The sequence below is a fragment of the Nyctibius grandis genome, chromosome 9, assembly GCF_013368605.1.
Source record: "Nyctibius grandis isolate bNycGra1 chromosome 9, bNycGra1.pri, whole genome shotgun sequence".
Lineage (NCBI taxonomy): Eukaryota > Metazoa > Chordata > Aves > Nyctibiiformes > Nyctibiidae > Nyctibius > Nyctibius grandis.
The window spans coordinates 19,433,735-19,459,659 of NC_090666.1; the positions used below are offsets into that span (position 1 = coordinate 19,433,735).

Genomic DNA, 25,925 nt, shown 5'->3' on the forward strand with positions numbered 1-25,925 from the left:
GATAGACAGCAATAGCAGCTGGTGTGCAGAAAGAGGGAGGGAAGAGAGCAGAAAGCTGTGGATCTCATGGGACAGAAAGAGATGACGTTTTACAAGGAATATTGCTGGTGTAGCTAATGTTTAGGGTACTCACGTAGATAGAGGCAGTCCTGGCTTGTAGTCCCAGAGTGTTTTGCCTGTTAGTTATCTTACATAAATGACCATCTGTTTAAAAATCCACAGAAATAACCCTGGGCACCAGAGACTCAGACTCAGGACTCACTCCCTCCCTCCCTGAGTGCCCTTACCCTCAAACAGTCCGAATTCTGAACTCTGTTCTAGTTCCAGACACCTCACATGTACACAATGTACTACCAATGTTGGATCTAGCTACAAAATGCCATAACCTGGGCAGGCAATATTTAGCATTTACCTGAAATTACATATTCACCCCTATTAGGAGTCATTTTCATCAGACAAAAATGCAGGTATGTTCAGCTAACAATTTAATATTCATTTCTTGCAAGTAATGAGTTTCCCTTTTAGCATAATACTAGCTAACACACAAAGTGAAAAACTGCTGGGTAATTTGAAAGATTTTTTCACAGAAATAGTTAATTTCCCACGCATCACTAATGAGAGAAATTTATGAATAAACTAAATGTGAGAGCAGAAAGTTCCTGAAATTTGCAGCTAGTAAGGTGATGATATAACTGGTGATAATTATAAAGCAGTTATCTTCTACTACTGATAAGAAACCAGGTGGCCTTAAGCACATAAACAGCAGCAAGGCTATTATTCTTTCGGCTTGGGCGGGGGCTAGAAGAGAAGCATGTGGATCAGTTGGTTTTGATGTATTGGCAGCTGAGGAAAATATTTTGTGGTTAGGGTTTGTTAGGGTTTGGGATTTTTTTCATAGGATTAGAAACAGAAGAAGCAAAGACCACAAAGCCCAGTCAGCACAGGATGTTGTTGGTGAATTTTGAATGCCCTGAAAATTAACAAGCTAAATGAGAAGGTCATCCTTCTCTTTTGTTATCTGTCAAGTGCTAGAACTTGGATAATGCTTTCAGCTTGTAACTGGTAACAGAATCAATGGAGAAGTGTGTATCCCATAATAGTTCAGAGATAACACTTTTGAAAAAAAAAAGAAGGAACACTCCTTAAATTATATTGAAATATCAATAAAATCACAGTAAGGGAAAAATCAGGCACCAGCTATATGAATCAAAAATCAAAGGGTCATTGAATCCCAAATACTATGTTTATGAAACAGGGTGCTAATCAGTATGGTAACATGTAGTTGCAAAGCATTTATTGAGCTTTATGGGTGGTGTAGGTGATACTGAGCATAAAATTAATGAGGATAGCACAACAAAAATCTCTAGAAAATATTTACTAGAAGTGGCTAGTTCAGGCCATTTAGAGTGTAGAAATATACTATAAAATTCAAACCTATCTGAAATAAAGTACATGAATTACATGAATATTTAGTTGATATTCATAGTATGTAGAGAACTCAAAGAGTTTCTTCTTTCTGATGTCAGGGTGGCCTTGAATTAGATTTATCTTAATAAGTCTCTTTTTCTTCGACAGTTGAATAAATCTGTCATTGTAGCACATGGTGGAATTGTCCTTAAGGTACCTTGGGTGTATTTTCAAGCGTAAGTTTTTTATTCAAAGAATTGCCAGTTTTACATTAAGGCAGCATCTTTTTAAATACGAAAATTGCAGTAACTACTTTTCATTTAATATCTTGGAAGCTGGCATGTTATGTTCAGCTTCAGACAGCCTGTTCAGAATACTACTACTAATAAATGAGAAAAATGTATTAAATGGGAAGAAAAGTTCTTCATTTAAGAGCTTTGCATTTTTTCTAATCTAAGTATCTATCTTCTTTGAAAATGTTCCACTTTCTAAATTAATTCCATTAATTATCAAGAAACGTACTCTCTTTTGAAAAAAAAAAAAAAAGGACTGCTATATGATACGGTCTCTGTTCAGAGAAGTTTAGTTTCACTGGGTTTGTAGGTGGGTTAACAATGGAAGACTATAAACAAAGGAGAATACACCTTTTGCTCCAGCTTAGTCTCTAATGACATTAGTTGCTGGGTTTGGAAGTGAGCAAGAAATCAGCACCTGTGGCTCATGGGCATCCTGTAGAACTTGTTGGAGGCCAGCCAATTTATTTTGATTAATTTTTGTTAGGATAGCATGTGGACTGCAGCCTCCTTCCAAGTTTTCAAACAAAGCTTGAAAAGTAAGTTTTGTATAGGATAGTAATTGACAGATATATTATGCTGTCTATTTTCTCTCTTCTTTACACCTACAATATCAAGTAAGCTAAGGAAACCGCAATAGTGAATGACCCATTCTGCAGTTTACACAGTGTGATAAATCAGTCAATATATCTAGAAAACAAAGAACATTAAAACATCAAAGCTTACTCTCAGGCATTTATCCTAGGCATTTTTTCAACTGGATTGAGCTTTTGATGCCTGCAATCATACATGTGATCAGATCATAGTACTAAAAAGATTCCCATATCTCCCTAGCTAAATCCATAAATAAAAGGTCCTGTTCTCTCCTGAACATGAGCTTCATTTAGCATAACACAGGCGATGCATAGCTTCTCAAGGAGTTATTTTTGGCTCACTGATGCTGTGCTATCACAACATTTTTGTTAGAGTACCAGAGTACCTAGTGAAGAATCATCATGAAGGTCCTACCATGTTTTGCCACAATTCCCCAAAACCAACATTGTTTTCACATCGGAAAAAGAGAAAAATGTCTACTGTAAGATCCTGCTACTGACTGAGGAAAGGCAAGTTTGTCTGCTCAGTTCTCCATGGTCACAGCTTCACCCTTTTTCTCTGCCTAACCAGCATGAGTTGAATGGTTAGCTCTAGAAATCTGGATCGTGCTTTTATACGTTGGTTTTGCTAGTGAAATTTGATTTGTATCATCACATTGTGTGTACATGTGTATGCAATCTGTCCCATCTCCCCTTGCCAAATAGCTTTTTGGTTGGAATGTGAATGACTAAATTTGGTAGCAGGTTGGGTAATGCACTAAACTTTCCTACAAGTGGTGTGAAGAGAAGAACCTGGGCAGAATGCTACTAAATGTCTCCTTTAAATGAACCAAGTTGGCATATGCTCATTAGGCATAAACACTGGAGAGACACAGGGGAGATGGACATTTCTAAATGAAGCTTTTCTCTAGCGACCAGAGCTGTTTCAATTGCAGTTCACACCTTTTTAAACACTAAGAGGTCTAATTATAAAATGCAAATCTTCTAGAAACTAAAGTTTGTTTATTTTGCTGATTATGGAAAAATATTTACCATGAAACTGAAGGTTAAACTTAAATATGAATGGATGCATAAGGATCTTTTCTGCCTTTCTCCGTTACTCCTAGACAGTTATGTCAGTAAGTACTGTAATCATAGAACCAAACTATGGCTGTAGCTGCTTCATTTTCACTCCATGCACTTCAGATATTCTTACAGCTTTTGAGCTCATCTTTAGCTGCAGCTTAACAGCTGCAGCTGTTTGGCAGCTAGCAAACCAGTCTAAATGGATAATAATGTAAGATACAGTTTTCAGAAATATTGTGAGGAAGATAAGGTAACATCAACAAGCACAAAATCTACTTTGTTTTGTTGTCATGCCATGAACAAATGATAGAAAACATCTTTAGATGACTAAAACCCACAGCAATAATTTAAGCCCTTATTACAAATGTGACCCTTGATGCTTTGTTGTCAGAGATATAAATGCTTGTTAACAGTTTAGTGTTTCTAGAAGAACGAATAACTCACAAACTCTTTAGCATTTTGAAGGATAGCATTTTCTGTCTTCTGAAATAACACCTCATAGTGAATTTTAAAGAAGAGGGTTACACAACTTTTAATACATATTCTGGCATTAACATTTGCTAAAAATAGCAGTTGTTAATATCTCCTTCCTTGATAATCTGCATATCACTAATTTAAGATTTAAAGTTCAGTAAAGCACACTCAATAAATCTGTATGCTTCTAAGTGTCGCTCTGATGATGCATTACGCACTAATATGAAAGTAATTACATACTGACTGGCAGGAAGAGCCTCCTGAGGTTTAAGATCTATAAGCCATTTCTTAATTTTTTCATGCAAAATAATGGATGGAAAATGAACTATAAAAATACTTCCTCTCTTTTAATATCTGTCTTCATGAGAAAATAAATGATAGGTTAGAGATAGTGAGTTTTCTAAATTATTACATGTATTCAAGTTTGGTGGAGTAATTTTGTTTGACAGTAACATCCACAGAAATATTATTTCCATGAAACCTGCAGAATTTTACTGAACAAACATGAAAGGAAGGCCATTCTACACCTTAATCTTATGGCATACATAACTTTCCTTGACAATTTGAAGATTTCATGTTACTGTCTATTTAAATATCTTTAGCTGAATAGATTCACCTAATTATTTGATAGTCTTATGAAAATGTGGCACTTTATGGCCTTAGTCCCGTAAGGCGCTCAGCACTCCCAGGAAGTCACTGTGCCCTCAAATACGAGTCAGATTTGAAAGTTTTCATTATCACTGAGGAAGGATGCTACTCTATCAAATGGAGACTAATTGGAGAACATTTCTTGAGGAATCTTTGTAAATCTTTAAGACCAAGAATAGTTTTGTAAATCTTTTCACATGGAAGGTCAAATTACTTGATAATAAGACCTGCCTCTTTGCTTTGTATTGCACTATTGGTTGAGTTCTCTGATGCACTATTACATTTCTGGACATTTCAGTGTTCATGGATATCATTACATTTATACAGTGTAAGCACTAGTGAGAGTCTAGTAATTGTTGAGTACAGCTGCTATAATTTCAAAGCATCAACCCAGTCACTGTATGCAGATAAGTCACGTTACTGATGGAAACATATAGTGTGTGGATGTGGGTTTCAGCCATAGGATCAGATCTTAAATTTGTTCTCTGTTTCATCCTATGTTTTAGATTACATGATGTAAAACATTATTGCTTATCTAAACACCACATTCATGAGTATAATGAAATGTATTTTAATGACAGCCCTAAACAGAAAATGTGGAGAGCAGAGAAGAAAGATTTACAGAAAGATCATTTTTAATTCTGGAAATACTAAAATACAAATTCATGATACACAGAAGGAGAAACTTCAAGTAAAACCTTTTCTGCTGTTCAGGTTGATCCTTATATATCTACCCCCTTTTAAAATTATACACTCTAATTAATATATTTGTATAACTTTTTTAAACTGTCTTCTAAAAGACCTTCCATTTCCAGCTCAAATGCAAGTTGCTATCACAGTGCCATTAACATTGAAGCTACAGAAGACTTAAAACTTCAGCCAACAGGGACAGCAAAGAGCCATGTAAAACCCTGTTGGCAGCATATTACTTGCTCAGTGTTGTTTCCCACAAGCTTTCCCAGCAAAGGCTGGAAAACAGCATTTCTCTCCTCTTGGAGGAAACAAGCAATTTGAAACAGGTATTTTGAGGTAGGCTTGAGATGACAGTCTTTCCATCTGAAAAGGCTTACAGCTTCAGCTACACAAATTGTATACATTACAGTGCAGGAGATTAAAGAGGAATCAGAGCACCAGAAAGCAGGCATGCAGGCAGCAAAATATTCACCTGCACCAGTGAATCCATATCAAAAACCTCAAAGATGGAATTGTAACTAAATTACCTAAGGCAGAGACAAACAATTCAGCCAACGTAACTTGAACAGTCACAGCAGCAGTGTTACACTCATAGGTGCACAAGACCTTTTTAAATCAATGTCAGTCTCTATTCCTTGTGGATTTTACAATATCAAATTAGCGATTTTTATGGCAATATATTAAGAGGTTATGTGTAGGTCTCAGTTGGAATTTTTCTTAAATTTTAACACCACCAAACAGCATTAACATTCAACTTCACTGAAACTTTTTTTACATTTATTATAAAAATTACTTTATACCAGATCAAATAGATTCCATATACCACTTAAAACTTACCCATTTTTTTCTTCTTTCGCACTATCTCACTGCCTACCAAATTGCAGCTCCACCAGAATATTAATTTACTGAATATCCAAAAACCTTTCCAGTGTTTCTGCATTTCAGTTAGGTTGAGTGCCATGAAGTCTGTCTTCAGCTAACTCAAAAAAGCTTTATTTAGTGGCAGATTGACTTCTGGAACAAATATAATTCAAATATGCTTGGATAAGCTTTGAATTTTTCAGGTTCAACCATTAATAACAAAAGTGCTGTTTCCGTGCCTACCTAAAATTGCACTTAGAGAATATGTGGGCATAATCAAAAAAAAAAATCTTGTTGAGCCCATTGTTTAAATAAGAAAGGTTTATATCCTCTTGTATCTGAAGTCCCAAATGGGAAATATATAGGACAGGCAAGGACAAGTCATATTTTCACACAGCAGCAGATTTCCTTTAACAAAAGCTTAACTTAAAAAATATGGAGGCCATTAAAACACTGTGTTAAAAGACCTCATGGGTATACTTCAGACTTTCTGATGAAGAAAGTTAAGCATTATATACAAATTGTCAAACTACATAATTTTAAAGCATTTAATACAGACAAAGGAGTATTAACATTCCCCACTGTTAGTATTTCTTGGTTAAGAAGATATTCTTTAATAGCTATCCTTTGAAAAACATGTAAAAATATCTTTTACATTTAAAAATGCCTTTTAATGCTGATGTGTGAAAGCAGTATCTAATGCTATGTTTGGAGGGTGCACTAAACCAAAAGCACTTCAGCTTTCTTTCAGTACTGGTGTAATCTTATTAGTTGTTCATGTCAGTATCAACGAAGACAATCATTGGGATGACTGAAATATGAAAGACCATTATAGTCTTCTGGGGAATTAGGTAATGGCTACCATCAGGGAGCCAATGTTGATTTAATTTCCATTTGCTCAGTAATACTTGTGTAATATTTATTTTTAGGTCTTTTTAGATTCAGAGATGTCTTTAGGAGGTCCAGTCTGTAGAGGTCTCACGGTAATGGTATGAATAGAGAAGAAAAGGGAAGAGATGTCCTTGCTAGTTATAGCTTGGTAGCTTCAGTAGAACTAATACACAGGAGAAAAGAGAGCGAGGAGAGGTTACATCAAGAGAAGAGAGTTCCACAAACCTAATAACCTCCAATGCAAAATCATATCCTCTTTTAAAGCTGAAGTAATACTGCTTCATTTTTTGAACTGTGCTGTCATTTAGATTTAAGGTCTGTGGTCATGATAAAAAGGGCTAATTATTACAGGAATACGGCTTTAGCTTCTGTGTCTGCTTCACATTTCTCGTTTCTTTTGTTTTCCCAGTTTCTCCTGTTTAATATTGTTATTAGCCTTGTTAATAAAGCTCTGAAAATGGGTTCAAAACTACCTGTTAAAAGGTAGAGATTGTATTCAAGATCTAAGGGGGTTTTGATAATATTGCAGTGTTCATTCTGCACCATGATCTCTATCAGAGAGCAAACAGAATAGTAACTTAGCATTACTTGAACTTAGGAGATGCTACCTTCCTTGATTTCCTAGTCACCAACAATAAATTTCTAGAGAGTTAAAAATGCTGCTGGAAAAAATTTTAATCCAATAGCTTTTCATTTTTTTGTGAAATTACTTAGAGGTCATAGAGATTAACCTGGACTAATAATCTATGATAACCTCTTATAAAAATGAGAAGGGTATGAATGTTCTCATGTCACCTCTTGCCTATGTTCTCTGAGAAAACAGAAAATGCTTTACATTTCATTAATGTAGTCGCCTTCCGCTGTTACACTCAGATGAGTATGGATGATTTTGGCTTTGAAATGTATTTGGATTGGAAGATCTGAAAAGTCAAATGTTCTTCCAAATTTCTTCCCTTATTTTGACTGGCTACAATAATGTCTATAATAGAATTATCCTGGTTCCATTATCATCTTGTTTACATTTTAATGTAAATTTCATATCTTGGCTGCTGAATACACTTTATACAATGAGAAATTTTAAAACTTCTTCAATCTCTACTCATAATAAAGATATTTAAGTCTCTCAGCATACAAGGAATCTCTCATAATACAAGGACACGTTGCTAGATTTGCTACAGCTTCCCTGACTTAAAGATGCAGGAGTGATCATCCATTCATCTGACAGGGCTGTGCGCCTAGCATTGGACTGAGCCCGGCAAGATATTGGCAAAATAATATTTTTTCGCATCATATAGTATTTCCCTTGAAATAAATCATTTTAACGTTATATTTCAATGAGTGGACCTGTAGCATCTTCCATAGTTTTATGCAAGATGTTTTATCGGTGAGATAAATGTTTTTTTTAAAGTCCCCAGGTAATTTGGGACTATGTTTATAGTTTGAGCTTTATTAAATGTTTATGAAATTCTCTTAACATGAAAAGTGCTATGCAAGAGCTAACCTTGTCAGTACGAGCTTTATTTTAATTAATCTGTGGCACAAGCAGCAGTGACAAAACAGTGTTTAGTACTGAATATAACTACATCATTTAAATACACAGTTTGGTTCATATGAGACACACTTTGTCATGAGACATAGGAAAGTATCTTTCTGAAAAGCTAATTTATTAAACTTTGCACCCATCAAACGTCCACATCTACCTTTTGCATATATATACGCTCTGTATCCATCTACCTTACAACTGTTGGGTTTCCCCCCGACCCCATATATCTATTTTGCCACCTGTAAGCATTGCTCTGTTCAAATTTTCCAGATGTGCAGTAGTTCTGTCCATGATGAAAAGTCTTACCTAGATTGTGAATATGCTACATATTGTTTGTGTGAATGTACATTAATCACATATTTGCTGTCTGTTTGGAAATACACAGCACAAAAATACAGCTAGGAAAAAATACAGCTAGGAAATCATACTGTAAATCCATGCAGTGGCTTGACAGAAGTATTTCTTTAACAATTCAGGTGGTATTCATAACAGATGGCTTATCATTTATTATTTCTGTTATGATTTATTAATACACTATTATGCTTCTTTGTTTCTAGTTCTTTGTTTTTTACTGTATGCATTTGCATTCTTTAATAAATTTGGATTGAAAATGCCTCAGAACAAAACTTATGAATATACATGTGATATATAGCAATATAGGTCTCTCAGAGTCTCTTGAAACTACAGTTTGAATAATAGATAAAAAAAAATGTTTTCATGCAGAAAATAAAAATAAACTGGGAAGTGTCTCCATTAAGTTATAAATTCAAAATTAAAAGAAGAGGACAAATATTTGTATGAATTAATCTTAAAAATAAAAAGAATCAACTAAATTTAGAGGAGTAAGAATGATGATAACTCATTGCTGTTGCATAAGAGGTTCTATGAACGTTTTCCACTCATCATCCTTTGCAAGATGCTTTCAGTTTAGTAGGTAAATATTAGTCTCTCTACTTGGCAGAAGTTACAGAGGTTAAATGTCAACTTTCCTAAGATCACTGAGAAATTCAATGGCAGAGACCAGAGTATAATTCCCAGATTATCCAACATCTTGCCTAGCATTTTGCCTTCATATTCTATTTTATAAAAGAAATTGTACAGTGAAGAATCTTTGTGTTTCTCCAAGAAGTGTCAAACACTGTTGCTGCATGTGGTGCTGCAGAGCCTATTACAAGAGTCCACTACACAAACCAGTTATCCAGTGAAGCATATGGCCAATGTGCTGCAAAGCACATCAGCCCAATTTGGGTCCTTGACACTTCACCAGGAAACACTATGCAAAACAAGGTCTTCTGAACACAACACAACACAGGGCAGAAATGTTACCCAGTACCAGGCAGGTTTTCTTGAGGGGAAAGATGTTAGAACTGTCAAAAAAAAGATAACACCACAAACAGTATAACCCAGTTTAAAGTGATACAGGCTTATGGAATCTTTTTTTTAATTAATTGTCACCTGTTAGTACCTCTGGTACATACACTTCCTTTCTCTTTCTGCTTAATAGAACAGCAGCCATTAATAAATTTTCATTCTTCTTAAGTATCTTTTCTTTCCATTTCAGTGAACTACTGTTATCTTTGAGATAAAAAAGTTACCAAACACTTCAGAAAGATAAATCTGTCTAAAACTGTGTGAATTTATGACAGTTACTTTGATCTCACTCCATATTTTTCTGGGTATCTGATTGCAGCCCTTCTATAATAAGTGCCACCTTGAACTTGTGATCTTAGAAAGTGAACACATGAACCTAAAAAGAGCAAAAGATGTTCACTAGCCCTATCTGTGTGAAACACCTGAAGCAAGATTCTCAGTCAAAAGACATGTTTGAATGAGGAGTCTTCTAACTTGCAGCAGCACTGGTTTAACAGTGAATGGGATAAAGGGGAACACACAGGAAAAGTTGAATTTTAGATCAGGGTTCTTTACTCAAAGGCAAAATACAATACAGTTTATTTAACTTTGAAATTTTCTCATTATAAATAGAATAAATCTTATCACTTAATATTGCTTGTAAAACACACCAGTTATAAATATATTCCTGCTTTCACAGGCAAAACCAGTGTAAGATGGTATTTCATCAAGGTTGAATACCCCTAAATTTTTTTTAAGAGAAAATCCATTGCCGCTAGTGAGACTTTGTCTACTTAGCATTATAGTCTTCTCGTTAGTAAGATATGAGGAAGCTTGGCTTTCTCATTATGTCTTGTCCCAAGGTTCAGAGCCTTTTTAACACTGCAATACTTTAGCCTTGTCCCAGTGCTGCTCCTTACTCTTAAAAACATTTCATTCCCTAAGCTACCTGGTTTACAGTCCAAACTATATGAAGAGTTTCACTGTCCAGAAGAGATAGGTTAATAAAATGTATTTTCACTAACAGTGAATTTGTCAACATCTATTTTAAGCAAGTAGAAATAGTAAAAGTCTTTTGGGTGGATTGCTAAGTACACTGAAGTATTCCATCTAGCCAAGATGGCCAAGATTGGCCAACATCAGTACCCAAGCCTTGCAAGGATGTCACAGCGAAAGGATAAATTCACCTCATATTCAATCAGTCTCTATCAAAACAGCCAACATGAAACCCAGTAATGTGTTTTCTTTTTTTTATGTATGTGCAACTATGACTTTTTTATTTGAGAAACAAACTCCCATCTTCTTTCTCTTCATGCAGCAAAAATAGTTACATAATGAGTGTTTGTTTTCACTTCTCATTGAAAAGAAGTAATAGAGAAATGTAAAGTTCTATATCACATTATGAATATGAAACTCACAACCATCAGTCAGCCTCTCCTGCTTTGTGTGTCTAAAAAACTAGCACGAAAAAGTTGGATCCATTTCTGCTATCATCACTTTTATACTGCTCTTTCCTCGTTTTGCCCTATTGGGGTTTTGTTTTTTTGTACTCTTCAGTTTCGCCTAACTCAGTTTAAACCAACCTAGGAATAAATGTAACTAAAATGAGAATAGGAGCCAGATTTCAGGGGAATAAGTCCAATTTACATTATGTGTTGCTCTGGAGTGAAGCACACTGGCTGGAATTTTCAAGCAACTGCAAGAAACATGCAAAGTAAGCTTTATTGTTCTTGTTGTCTAATCCATTTCCTTCATTGTCTGAAAATCCAGCAGGAGAACACTGATATAAATTTTATAAATAGCAGCTCCCTTGCCACATATACTTACACTGCTCTCAAATACTAGGAAAACAGTCTTGTCAACTCACCAGGTGGGGGTCTGAAAGTATTAAGACTGCTTAAAAGACTAAGCAATGCCTATGCTTCAGCTTGCTGTCACCTAGTGTGTTTAATGCATAAAAAATAGCTAGCACCATTAGTTAAGTGCAAGTCCTAGTTACAATATAAAAAATAGATGAACAGCCTCTACCATCACCTCAGCATGGTGCTTAATGGATGCTTGGAGGTACCATATAACCTTTTTGATGGCTTAATCATTTCTTTCTTCATAGTTCAAAGGAAAATGGTTATTAACCCTAGTGTTCTCACAACATTTTCAGAGTAGAACTTCACTGAATAAAAGTGCCACTTAGATTACTAAGGCTAGGATCTAAGGTTTGCACAACAATTGCTGTTGGAAAGTTAAACAGAAAGAAGTGTGCTGACCCTTATAATCTTATAAAATTATGTTTGAGGAGCATGAAATTCCTCAATATTGAACAAGTTGAAATCTCAAATCCCAAACTACTTACTGCTAAACAAAAAGCAAATAAAAGCAGACAGTGTTACTGACAAGGTATTTCTCCTTCCAGTCATCATTTCATTTCAGTATAATTATTCATTTTAATTACTTTTTAAAGTCTGATTTTCTAAACAGCATTGTTTTTAATTAGCAAAGGAATAAGGAATAAGTAGAAGTAACTGGTTAAAAATGGATATAAGATTTCTTGAATATGTCACTTGCCCAAATGGGTAGAAACTGAAGGTTGTCAACATCTGATGTTTGTTCATTGGTCTGTGTAAAATGGTGATCTGAGTCCCATAGGATTTGGAGAGCACTTGCAGCACAGAAGGCAATAATTAATATCATTGCTGACAATCTCTATAACTACACCAAGCATTGAATAGAGACAAAAACGTAATTTACCTTCTTATCCTTAAAGGTTTTATTCCTTCATGTCAGAGTTCAATCAGACTGGAGGAGCAGCTGAAGGAAATTTGTTTTATCTGGTGCCCACACTACGCTTGTTCTTTGCAACAAAGCAAACATTTCAGCTTCTAGAGCCAGCAAATCAAGCAGTGCATACAAACATAATCCTTTCCAAATAAAATTGAAATCCAATTTAGATAACACCAACAGATAAAAAATCCACACTTGTAAAGGAATGATAACAAGCTTTAGGCATTGGCAAAAATAGAAGTGAAGCAAAACACAGTACTTCTGTGGTACTATTCTTTGTCACACCTTTAGCTGTACTAGAACTATAGCCTCAGTGAAATTTGTCCGTGCATGAAAGTTTTCCACGCCCCAAAACTCCAAGTGGAGATAGCTGTCAAGGACACTCACAGATCTTTCTCTAACTTTTTTATTTCTGGTTGCCTAAACATTTTCTAACGAGCACAGACTCTTTTGTAGTGAATTTAAGCCAATGATAATATGCTTTGGGAGAAAAACACTACGTCACTGCAAGAAAAGTCATTCACTGGCCAGGAACAGGCTGGCAAGGTTATCATGTGGTGCATAAATGAATTTGATGACATGTTTAATTATGCAGATTTTATAGACCAGATATGCCACTTAATGGTTGCTACAGGGAAAAAGAACCTACTGTGTAAAATTGTCAATGAATTTATTGGATCTATCAGATATCATGAATTCCACAGAAGTTTAGTTTGCCAAAAGATCAAGTAATTTAAGCTTAATCCTCAAAACTACAATAAAGTACTTTTTAAGTTTATCATCTATTTGCTGAGTTTACTGAAAGTAGGAATAGATACACTGCCTGATGATTGACATGGTATATTTCTTATTCTAGGTTCTATCCTTAGGGGCTGATGTTCTACCAGAATATAAACTCCAGACACCTCGCATCAACAAGTTTACTATATTGCACTATAGTCCTTTCAAAGCCGTCTGGGACTGGCTCATTTTGTTGCTGGTAATATACACCGCCATATTCACCCCTTACTCTGCTGCCTTCCTTCTGAATGATAGTGAGGAACGGAAGAGGAGAGAGTGTGGATATTCTTGCAGCCCACTGAATGTTGTAGACTTAATTGTGGATATTATGTTTATCATTGACATTTTAATAAACTTCAGAACAACATATGTAAACCAGAATGAAGAAGTGGTAAGTGATCCAGCAAAAATAGCAATTCACTACTTCAAAGGCTGGTTCCTAATTGACATGGTTGCTGCAATACCTTTTGACCTGCTGATTTTTGGCTCTGGCTCTGAAGAGGTAAGCTTAAATGAGTAAGAAATCTTAAATCTTTAGTTTTGACTTTACTTCAATAATCTGTATATTCTAATATATATTTTGCTTAGTTAAACTAAAATTAAATCTTCCTTAGTAGAATAATGTAGAATATTAGCTTTCATTGACAGGAGAACAAGTTAAATGACTCAGCTAGTATTTTTCAATTATACCATATTTGATACTATCTTTACAAATAATAAAATAAATATATCATGTATGAAGGATTTGTTCAAATGCTTTTATTTAAGAACGACTCCTTTGATTTGCTACTTGTTTTGTAAAAACTTCTCATAAGGCATATAAGTGTGTTGGCATTAAAGCGTTAATATAAATTTTCTCTCTTCAAAATCTTTAGATCAGATGTTTACTCAGCATAAAACAGTTTAGTTGTAGTGTAAACTATACCAGTTAACAAAAAGATTTGGCTGTTGTCTATTTTATCAAGAATATGGACTACTAAAAGAAAGAAAAAGAGATTATATGGGGTTAACCTTGCCAGACATGACTAATGTCCTCAACTTGTCTGTACAATAGGTTAAAAAAATGTTCAATATATGCATCCAAAAATTGCCCATAGGTGTATAAAACATATGCTATGTTCTGGAAGCCTGACCCAGTTCTGCCTCCTGCCAAAGAATTTTATTTAATTTAAGAAGGGCTAAAGTTATAACATTTTTTGATGAAAAGTGAACTGACAAGTAGAGAATTGGCTTTTTTTGTGATGCATAGAATACAGCCGTTTAAAAAAAAAAAGCAGCAAACCAAGCAAAATATGATCCATTCATTTTTCAAAGGACACAAATCCATTTCTTAAAATTACCATTTTGCACATATTGACATAAGGGAAACAGACAGTTTTGTCGACCATATGTGCATCTCGTTAATTGAGAAGAGAAAGGTGAAAACTACAAATTAATCAGCAATCTTTAGCATGAAAATTTACTGATCTGACTGTTTCATTTTTAAAATGAAAAACATTTTCATTTTAAAATTAATTCCTTTTTATTAAAGTCATTTGCTGTGACAGCAAATATTTTTATGTCCACTACAAAAGCCTGATCTGAATTCTGAGCATACCTAGCTATCCTCACAAATTACATGTAAACTTAATTAAGTATGCCTTTAAGGGTCAGTATAAAACAACTGGCACATACCTACATGCATCTTGAGAATCTTGTGAGCATATTCAGTTTTAAAAATTTCAGAAGTAGGATGCATATTAGTCATGCTTTTCTTAAACTCATTTTCTTAAATTTTATATAATAAAAATGTTTTCCTGTCTCCTGTACTTCTGAAAAATCATTATAATAATGTGGTCTAATTCAGCAGTCATATAAATCAATAGTAATGTTCCTAATCAATAGTGATATTCCTACTAATTTGAACATAAGCGTACACACTCAAGGTAAATGAGGAATTTGGAGAAACATTTAGGTAATAGCATGCAGTAGAAATAAATTTTGTTAAAGGAATACAATAAGAAGAGAGAGAGTAATGTAAAGGACAGAAGGAACATGTTAATAGTTCTTTTACCAAAAGAGACCTTTTCTATTCAGAAGGTTACTAAAAAGCTCAGAGATTCAAGAGAAACTTTGCTCACCTTTTGAATTCATTATCTGTGGTAGGTCTCAGTCTTTCTGCAGATTTTTTTCTGCAGTTTTGATAACACAGACACATGAAAGAGAAACATTTTGTAAATGGCATTACTTCCAACTTGGACCATATCATTTCCCTTCAGATGTGGTCTGCATCTCTTTCTGATCACTGAGCACTCATCACTGCCAAAAATTATGTTCCATGACTGGAAGTGTGGAACATTAAGAATTACCACAGGGACCAATTCCAAAGTTCATTGAAGGAGTGCTCTTTGGATTTGACCCTGAACATTAAAAGTCAAGTGCCAGGTGCTAAAGTTATGCTAAAGGGATAAGTTTAACATAAAATAATGTTACGGATTACTAGTAAACAAGTGCATTCTGGCAGGTGAGTACACAAATACAAAAACATGGAACCTGGAACAGAAATTATTGGACCATGTAATGACGTTTTCAGTATTGCAGATGTAAGTAAATTATTCTTTTAGTCTCTCGAAACTTAGTAATTGAACACTTTCACATCTGGAAAAACGAGTTTGTTTACCTAAGCACCAATGAAATGATACAGATTATGACCAGTTCATCATGCCATCATGACTTCTCTCTCTCGTTCATGGTATTGAATATGTCAATCACTTTTTCTAAGCCGCTACTTACTGCAGTTTTGCTTCCTACATTGCTAACTGTAATATTTCCCCAACGACCCCTTTTTGATAATTTAGCAAGAAGCGGCAAATGTAAAACTGTTAGAATGGAACATTTTTCATTTAATAGATTTTTTTCAGTCATAAGGGTTATCTTTTTTATGAAATAGCTCTTTTTTTTGTTATCTAGAGATTCTTCAAAGAAGATCCCCTACGAACAATTGTATTGAACAGTCTTTTTATTAAACAACATAAGCTCCAAAGAGAGCTCCATGTGTGCTCGCCCAGCTTTAAAACACCTTGATATCAAACCGAGTCTAGAAAGGGCAGCAGATAATAATCCAAATACCACATGCAGCATTATTTGAATGCTTTCATTTGAGTCATACTTTGTCAACCATAGGAAAGCAACAGAGTAAGACAGGTAACTTTCCAATTTCTAAAATAGGGAACTAATATGATTTTAATTTTTTTTTTCTGTTTAAGCAGACTCAGCACAAAACTCTTATGGCTGTTAGTAAACCATTCTCTCCTTTTTGTGTATTTTAAATGTTAAGTGACATCCCTGATACCTGGGAAGATAAAAATAACAAGTAGATAGACTTTTTACTTTCTATTCTTTTGGTAGTTTATTTTTAATCATTCTGCTCAGCTGAGGAGTCTGGATTGGATTTTAAACAAACAATAGTTGCAGTGGAATAGCTCCTTAAAGCACACACATAGATGATGTGCATGTACAAACGGAATGCTGCTTAAGATTACTAGATATTTTTAGATATATGCATTTAAAATAATGCGCTTTTTAATGTGTTGATCAGCTTTTCACTTAAAAGACAGGTACATTGCAGGGAAAAATCAGACTGATATATAGATAACGAGGGTTTCTTCCCTTTTATCTAGAACCTAGTGCAATAAAACATACAGGCAAGTGATGGTAACAGCTTCAGCAAGAAAATTTTCATATTTATAGTTTAATTAAATTGGGGCCAGAGAGAACACTCAGTTGAAACATGCAGAAAATCATGAAGGCTTTTACTTTTGCAAATTTAAATAAAAATAAATGCCTCATGATGTATTCATACAGCATACTCACATAATGTAAGAGTGAATGTGTCTACTATTCATAGAAGTAAATCAAGAAAACAGTTGGATTTTGGCTAAAATGAAGACATATAAATCAAAGTACTCTTCTTGTTCTCTTAGTTTTGATGTCTTCACTTCGCTCCATTACACACTGTATCTGTTAAAGCAAACTGAAAAGAAGATCCCACATTTCTAGAATTAGATATCGAACCTGATAGCCCTGACTGCATCTCCACTTATAGAATCAGTACTTTACTCCCTTCGAAATTAAAATATATTTGAAAATGAAGCAAAGAAAACTTCTCAGGAAGAGACTAATAGAGTTTCCTGTGCTCAGTTTAGCAATTTACTTGGAAAACTTATTCCAATGAATTTCAAGTCTTTTACACTAAAGACTGCATAGCTGATCGTACAGGCAGTCTGCCTTTGCGTTAGCAACTCTGTGGAGTGAGTACAGTCCAGGATGATGCAGCATTAGGGTAAAGTCTCTGGAAATTATTTACGTGGCTGGCTAATATCAGAGAAGTATTTATTATCAACTTTTTCTTCCCTTGATTGTTTTTCAAGATGAAGCAAAGAGGAAGCCCAGCACTGCTTGAGCAGGCAGTTATTCTTAGACCATTTTGGCAGTCCTTTATCAACATCAATTGAAATACCAGTACCCTGCTATAAATAAGAAGTTTTGGTTAGTTGAAATATTTTTGTTTAATTGCTGTTTGTACTAACATTTTCAGTATCATGATGCATACAGCATAAAGATCTTCAACAATGACACAGTGCTTGGAAGAGGCTATTAAGGTAATGGAGCATAGACTGAAAGGCCAAATTCTGGCATATATTAGAGATTTTTCCAAGAGAGAGAAAAGGGTTAACTATGCTTGATGCTATAGTACTCATATTTAATAGATTTATGTACAGGCTGCAAAAAAGGTAGAAGGTTGATGATGGTTTTAACATGAAATATAGGTGACAGCAAATTATTGAGAAACTGAGGACCTTACAATACCAGGAAGCTGGAAAGGACCCTAGCAGGCTAAATACTGTGTAAGCAAATGCACATTAATGCACATCGGAAGAGACAGTTTGAGCCACCTATACACTTCAATGGGTTATTTGGTTTAAAAAAAAACACAAATAAGAGATGACATTATAGATTTATACATTAATGATAATGTGTAATGTATAATGGGTGTTATGAAGAAAGAAAAAAAAAAACCAGAAGAATCTAAAGGAAACAACGATTTGGCCATCAGTAAGGACTTAATGAGTCGTAAATGGCTTTTTGCACAGGCAGAATACCATTTATGTAGATAATTAATTAGGTGATGCCAGCTCCCTCTTCCAGTCTGATACAATAATAACTTCTGAATGATACCCTCTGCAATCAGATAGATTGATGCTCTCCTCTTTCAAATTGTGCTGTAATCAATTGCTGTCCACCAAAATAGCCCCCTGCTGTGGTCATTTCAGCATCAGGGCTTGAGAAATTGAGAGTATAAACTAATCTCACTGTTAAAAAAGAAGACAAATCAGAGTTAAGGATACTTGTTGTAATATTTAGGGATTTTGTAAAATAAATTCAGTGACCTATACTTAGAAAATGTAGTATCCATGAACTTCTCTTTTTAGAAGGTCATTTTTTTCTCCCTAGAGGGAAAATAATTGACAATCTTTAACCTTTCTCAAGCTTCTTACTAGCAGAACTGAATAAGCATTCCAAAACAACTAAAGATGTCTTCTATGTGGTTACTTGGCTCGTGGAGAGAACCATGTAGGCATGAAAGAACCATTGTAGACATGATGTATTATTTATTTTTTGTGCTATTACTAATGTCAAAACAGAAAAAACCCAATACACTTTTAATCCAGGTCTCCCTCCTGTACTATAGCTAGAAAAAATCAAAAGGCGTTTTAAAAGGCCAAATAGCACAATAACTAAGCAAGGCAAATATGTCAAAATTAAGTTGGCTATACTGGTTAACAAAATGTTAGATCAGCAGATTGGAATATATAAGTAGTGCAGTGGAGAAATCTGAGCTGATCTTTTTTACTTGTCTCTATAATTTTGTTTATTTGTAATGAAAAAGTAAATTTGAGGAAATAGAATGCCTGTTTTGGCAGAATCTGTTTAAAATGGGTATTACCTTAAGACCCTTATGTTTTTAATAAATCTTACCAATTAAAAAAGACTTCTTCAATGCCTTGTAGATATTTTAGATTCTGAAAGTACTTAAGTATGTGCTATGGTCCTAATGAATTCCAGTTTAGGCAAACAGTTAAGTGCCTTACATAAGTGGAATGCTGTTTGCACTGAATATACTATAGTGGGGGAAAATGTTCCTGTACCCACCTTCTACCTATCCGGATTCATAGTTTCAGTAGCTATGAGATTCCTATGTGCTTCCGGCTCACATTAAATGTTGCTACTGGAAAAAAAAAAATCCTGATGTGGGTATCCACCAACTCTTGAACTTGCAGTACAGCTGTTAAAGCTAGGTATAATGAAAACAGAGCAGCAAGCAATTCAGAGAGAAGAGTATTATCTATCAGATTGCTGTTTGGAGACGTTAATTGTTGGCACCAGATGGGGTAAGGTGGGTAGCTGACAGAGGAAGACCTCTGCCTCCTTGAGTGCCGTGCTGAGCAAAGTAATCCAGCACATCAAGGAAACTGCATTGCACAAGGCAGAGTTCTGACACCCAGTGCTCCTGTCCCTGGCCAACTGACACATGGAAGGTGGACTGTTACTGTGTGAAGGCTACATCTACATTGAGAAGTGGACAGCATGTAAAGGCACATGAAAACCTGTGGATCATGCTTTCCACCTCTACTGCCAGCTGTATTTTAGTGTCAAAGCCTCTCCACTGTGTTAAAGAAAATTCAAACTCAGGATGAGTTTCTTGATGGTTTAAAGCATATCTAGTCTCACTCATGCTGATTTCACCCTAAAGAGATGGTTTGCTTGTATTATACACCTCCAGCATACTCCAGATTTCACACTGATACAGTACCTAAGGATGGTATTGACACTGAGGATGCGTAATATTAGCAAGCCTTATCTTAAGAATGGGGTGGAACACTGTTGACATATTTTAGATTCACAATCTACCTTCTGATCTATTTAAAAGGCATTGAAGAATATGTTGCCTCTTGCATGGTGTAGAGACATGACTACATCTGTAATAGAATGGTTCCAACACCCCACTAAGAACTAATGTTACCTTTTCTTAAGATTGCTTTTTTCCTTAAGGGATCATAAATATTTAAGCCTGATCTACCTTACAGAGTGATTTGTAAGGCTCGGAAAACTTTTCCAGTTAAGTGTTATGTAATATATGCATGTTAAAAAAAGGAAGAAAAAACTTATTAAAAGTCTTGACATTTACTGAATACTTTAATATATGTTCAGAATTAATGGAGGGAAAAAGGTAGCTGAGTTCTTTTTGAAATCGAGTAGTTACTATTTACAATGCTGTCAATCTCTTTTACAGGGAATTAACAAGATGAAAACGATTTACTAATTGAAAATTGTAAATTTACATTAATAAACTTCAGATTCCCTTAAAAAGATCAGAGCCTCAAAGAAGCTGCAATGAATCGTAGAGCAGGTCTGCACTAAAAAGCTTGGAATATATTCCTGGTTTATAACTGACGCACATATTTTTTTTAATGGTATAGTACTTCTATTAGTGACTTCTACCAGTACACCTTCAAGCTTCAGGATGACAGATGCAAAAAGAAGATTAATCTGGAGTCTGGCAACAGTAACTTTTCCATGATTTTCTGTTGACAGTGGTTCATCTTCTTTTACCTATATAGAGTGTTCTGACCATTACAAACAGGAAGAATATTCGCAGAATAAGATACTTACTCTCTGGGACATTTCTGCCCTATTTCTTCTCTCTTCTAGAACATGTGTGCCAGAGCACTGCAAGGAGTCTCTAAGTTAGGATCGAATATAGTCACACAGCTTTGTTCAAACATCATAAATACTACAAGGCCAGTCATATAATTATGAGAAATTCCAGTAACTTACAGACTTCAGCATGTCAAAACATCATGCATCTAATAGATCATTTAAGTCCACTAGGGTGGATTGAAGAGTCCATGTCAAGAATAATATTGAAAATGAAAGAGTATTCAGCAGACAATGACAACATCAATATATCTTAATTTAAAATTTGCATTTCTTATTGTTTTCTTCACTGTTTTTATAAGAAATTTTATAGTTTAAAGAAAATGAAATTAAGATTACATTGAAATGGGTTTATCCACTGGTTTTGTTAATTCCCCAAAATAATGGAATTTGCACTGGTTTATTGATGCTGACTATTCATGAGAGTACATTTGCTAACAGAGAAAATCAATTTCTATTTATATCTTATTTTTACAGACAACAACATTAATAGGTCTTCTGAAGACAGCTAGACTGCTACGTTTGGTGAGGGTAGCACGGAAATTGGACAGATATTCAGAATATGGTGCTGCAGTTCTGATGCTCCTTATGTGCATATTTGCACTAATTGCACACTGGCTTGCTTGCATTTGGTATGCCATTGGAAATGTAGAAAGACCTTACTTGGCTCACAAGATTGGCTGGTTGGATTCTTTAGGAGAACAATTAGGAAAGCATTACAATAAGAGTGATGCAAGCTCTGGACCATCCATCAAGGACAAATATGTTACAGCACTTTATTTTACCTTCAGCAGTCTGACAAGTGTAGGATTCGGAAATGTGTCTCCAAACACCAACTCAGAGAAAATCTTTTCCATCTGTGTCATGTTGATTGGCTGTAAGTAGTTTTATCTTATTATGTTTTTTCTTTTTTTTCTCAGTGTTTGAGCAAATGACTTAACAAGCTAAACTAACAAGATTATAAGCATGCAGCCGGAAGGGCAAATTCCCAGGGAAAGCAATATTATATGCAAAAATATATTGTGACTCATGCAGTGTCAGGAAGTAGTCAAGTTGCTTGACTACTCAAAATCTGTTATCCAAACTGTCAGAAGTTTTGTGTTGTGTATCAGTATCTGTAAGCAAGTCCTGTATAGGGTAGGAAGCTGAGTTTTGAGTAGATTTAGGAAACTATAGCCCATCATTTTTTTATAATCATAACTATATTGTATTTGTTGATTTAAACCCTGAACCTATAAATGTATGCATACCTTCTTAACTCTGCTCTTTGTTCTTAACTTGTACTTAACCTTAGTTCCTAGTTCTTAGTTCTACCGAAGTCTGTAAAATTTCATTAACCTAACTTACAACACTAAATTCAGGACTACAAATCTCCAAAGATAAATATTACCAACTTGATTACAATTTAATATTTAAGCCTCATCTGCTAACTGAGTTGATACTGATACAGTCAAATCAATAAAAAGATTCAGGTAAATGAATTCCACATCTCTGAAAATGTTACTAGTCTCATCTGAGCTGTTTTACATACAAAGTACATTATAAGAACTGTTGCATCATCTGCAAAACCCAATGATACGACTTAACTAAGTTTTGTTTTTATTTAATCCAGCACTAATGTACGCTAGTATTTTTGGAAATGTATCTGCAATAATCCAAAGACTCTACTCGGGAACTGCACGGTATCACATGCAGATGCTGCGAGTAAAGGAGTTTATACGCTTTCATCAAATCCCCAACCCTCTGCGGCAGCGACTTGAGGAATACTTCCAGCACGCGTGGACATACACCAATGGCATTGACATGAACATGGTATGTTGTTCTGTTTTTCAGGCGTGGATGCTGAGGAATAGATAAATGCATGAAAATTTAGAAAGAGATTGTAAGTCTTCATTATTTATGAGTTGTAAAAGTGCAAGCTTCATAAGGTGGATATATAGCATTTATTGAAAACCATGCTATTACAAGTTTGACATCCAAATCTTTAACTGCCTAGATTATTAGAAGCTATATCAGAAATCTGAACTCTCACCGTGCATAGGAAAGCCTGAGAACTGCAGTTGACTATTATAAGCTTAAGACAAGAAAAAAAAATCATAGGTTTCTTATTTCAGCCATAGCTATTCCAGAATTTTGTTTGTTCTTTGGCCTGATTTTCCACTTCCAGTATGAAATAAGAGTACCTTTGTTGGTATCTACAGTTACTCTTCTATAAAACCTGTGGAGATCAATTCTTTTTCATAATCATACCGTGTAATCTAGAACAGGTGTATGGGGGGTGGGTGGAAGAGAGGAGCAGACAGGTGGATTAGCCGCTTTTATCAGAGTGAAATATTCTAATCATATGATAGTCTGAACAGTAGTTTGCTTGCATTCACAACCACAATTCTGCACTGAAAGTTGACACAGTACTACTAACCGTTTAGCAATCCACAGAATCTAATTTATAGGAAGTGGCAAGGTACAGCACTCATATTTTCTGTTCTTGATAAGAAAACTGTAAACGCCTCTTATAGAACAATATATTATGTGGCCAGCTAAAAAGGAATAACAAACTGCTAATGAGCAAAAGTAAGCATCTATATTTCTGGCTTATTTTCTGGAGACAGCAACATTTTTTATGAAAAGTTGACATAGGTTTGAAGACACTGAGAGCATTGTGCATCTTAAGGATCTGTGAATCTGTGTCTCTAGAAGGATGCTTTCCAGAGCTATTCTGAGTTTAGATTAGAGACTTTGCAGAGCTCTCCATAAAGTTGGCAAGAAGAAGAAAATCTATACATTTTTGTAACAACGACCAGAAATCAACCTCCAAATTTTTGACATAAATTCAAACAGCTTCCATGTGGTATCTATACATATGTTTGTGAATGACTGTCAGAGTGGTACACTTTTATGCAGTAAGCAGAAACAATGGTCTTGATTAAAAGCTTTTATAAAGCTGATTCACTGACAGCTTGACTTTATGGTTACCATTAAGTAAAGCAGATCTTAAAAGTAAGACAGCAAATTAAATATATTTGGCTTCACCTCCCACTTCCATGAGTGACCCCTCCAGAGGGATATTATGCCCAGTGCAGGACAAGGATACTTGTATAAACCTCTGCCGGGGATTACTGCAGTGGAAGGCAGCATCAGTAGCTTCATCCTGCATGGCACTGAATGGCTCTAATTCCCTCTGATGGCAATGGGATTGTGGGGTACTGAGCACTTTGCAGGATCAGGCCCTTAAGCTGCAGGCCCTTAGGCTGCAGCCTAAGCCTAAAGTAGCTTATTGAATTATTTCTGAAGATATTACAAAATCATATATGCCTAATTCGTTACCACTAATGGATGTACTAAGAACACCTGTTTCACACGAAGTACTAACTAAAACTGGATGTTGTCAGGTTAAACCTTGCATAATGCAGGAATTGGTGTACTGGAATTAGTCTTGGGTTTCTCATTAATGTGAAATACTAACTAAATGGATTAAACAGCCCATATTATGCAATATGATTGTGAGGCAGTATGGAGGCTTTGTTTTAAATAAAATGTGAAAAAAATCAAGTTTAGTATCTTGGTTTTTTATATTTTATTTTGTATTCTGTTCACAATTCTACCCCTCAAGTTTTATGGCAGTCACTTAACTTTCTTAAAAAGTGAGTTTGAATATATTACACTTAGAGCAAGGATAATATAAGAATTGTGTGATTTATGTTGTACTTATGAAAGATTTATCTCTTTCCTGTCTGCTTCATACGTAAATACATGGAATAACACCACCCACTGGTAAGAGCAGGAGGTATTTATATCAAATTTAATTCCAGTATAAAGTGTGGAGAATATCCATGTTATCTGTCGGGTTTAGAGCTTGTTCAATGCTTTCTAATTTTAATTGTAACTTTTTGCATGATGAAGGGGTAGACAGCAAAGGGAAATAATCCAAGTAGAATCAGATGTGGGGCAAAATGTTTACTAAAAATTAGACATTAAGAAATCCTAATCTAAACACATTTATTAATCACTGTTTTACCCCACAACTCAAATCATGCTTCTTTGCCCAAAAAAGGTCATGTGCATATTGGTTTTCATTAGATAGCTGCTCTGTAGGAATGTCACTCTGACAAAGTTGTCATGCTGATCATTTTGCATTTTCCTTTGCGTGAATGCTCTTAGTTCAAACCATGTATGCATGTTAGCACAAGCACCAATGCAGTTTTCTTGGCTATAAGCCATGTGCATATGAGATGGACTTGCATGTGGTATTGACTTAATTTTGCATGAAACATTTGCATTTAACACACCAAAGGGCTAATACTGTCCTCAGACAAATGTGTTTGACTCCTGTCAATATTTCCTGGGAGTTTTTTGCAAATATCTGAAGGCAGAGTTTGATCCAATGTCTTTCTTTTTCATTTCATAACTGAAAACGGAATAAAATTGAAAAACTCAGTCCTCTTTCTCCTCTGAAATATGAAATGCATGAATAATTTACATTTTTTATATATATATGTACATGCAATGTATACACACACATATATATATATAAAAATAATATTAGAGAATATGTTTCAAAAGACACTTTTAATTATCATCAGTAATATACTTCAGAATTCAGGAAAAGTGAAAAAAAAAAACCAACTTTTAACCTCAGGAATAATACTCTACTAAGACCAAATAAACTTGATTTCCTAAACAAAATCCTGCACTTTATATTGAAAACCAGGTGATAATACTTTATGCTCATTTGAAATGGCTAAACTTAAAATTAGCTTTAAAGATCTGCTGGTGAAATATGCTGAGAACATT

At 34.9% G+C, this 25,925-nt stretch overlaps 1 protein-coding gene across 1 annotated transcript in view; it reads left to right on the top strand.

Annotated features, from left to right (window-relative positions):
* The window catches only part of KCNH7 (potassium voltage-gated channel subfamily H member 7), a 250,377-nt gene that overhangs the window by 187,458 nt on the left and 36,994 nt on the right, over positions 1–25,925 (top strand). The window contains exons 7-9 of the mRNA XM_068407568.1: positions 13,453–13,878; positions 21,612–22,011; positions 22,747–22,946. Coding sequence (XP_068263669.1) covers positions 13,453–13,878; positions 21,612–22,011; positions 22,747–22,946 — 1,026 coding nt within the window. The remainder of the gene's footprint in view (positions 1–13,452; positions 13,879–21,611; positions 22,012–22,746; positions 22,947–25,925) is intronic.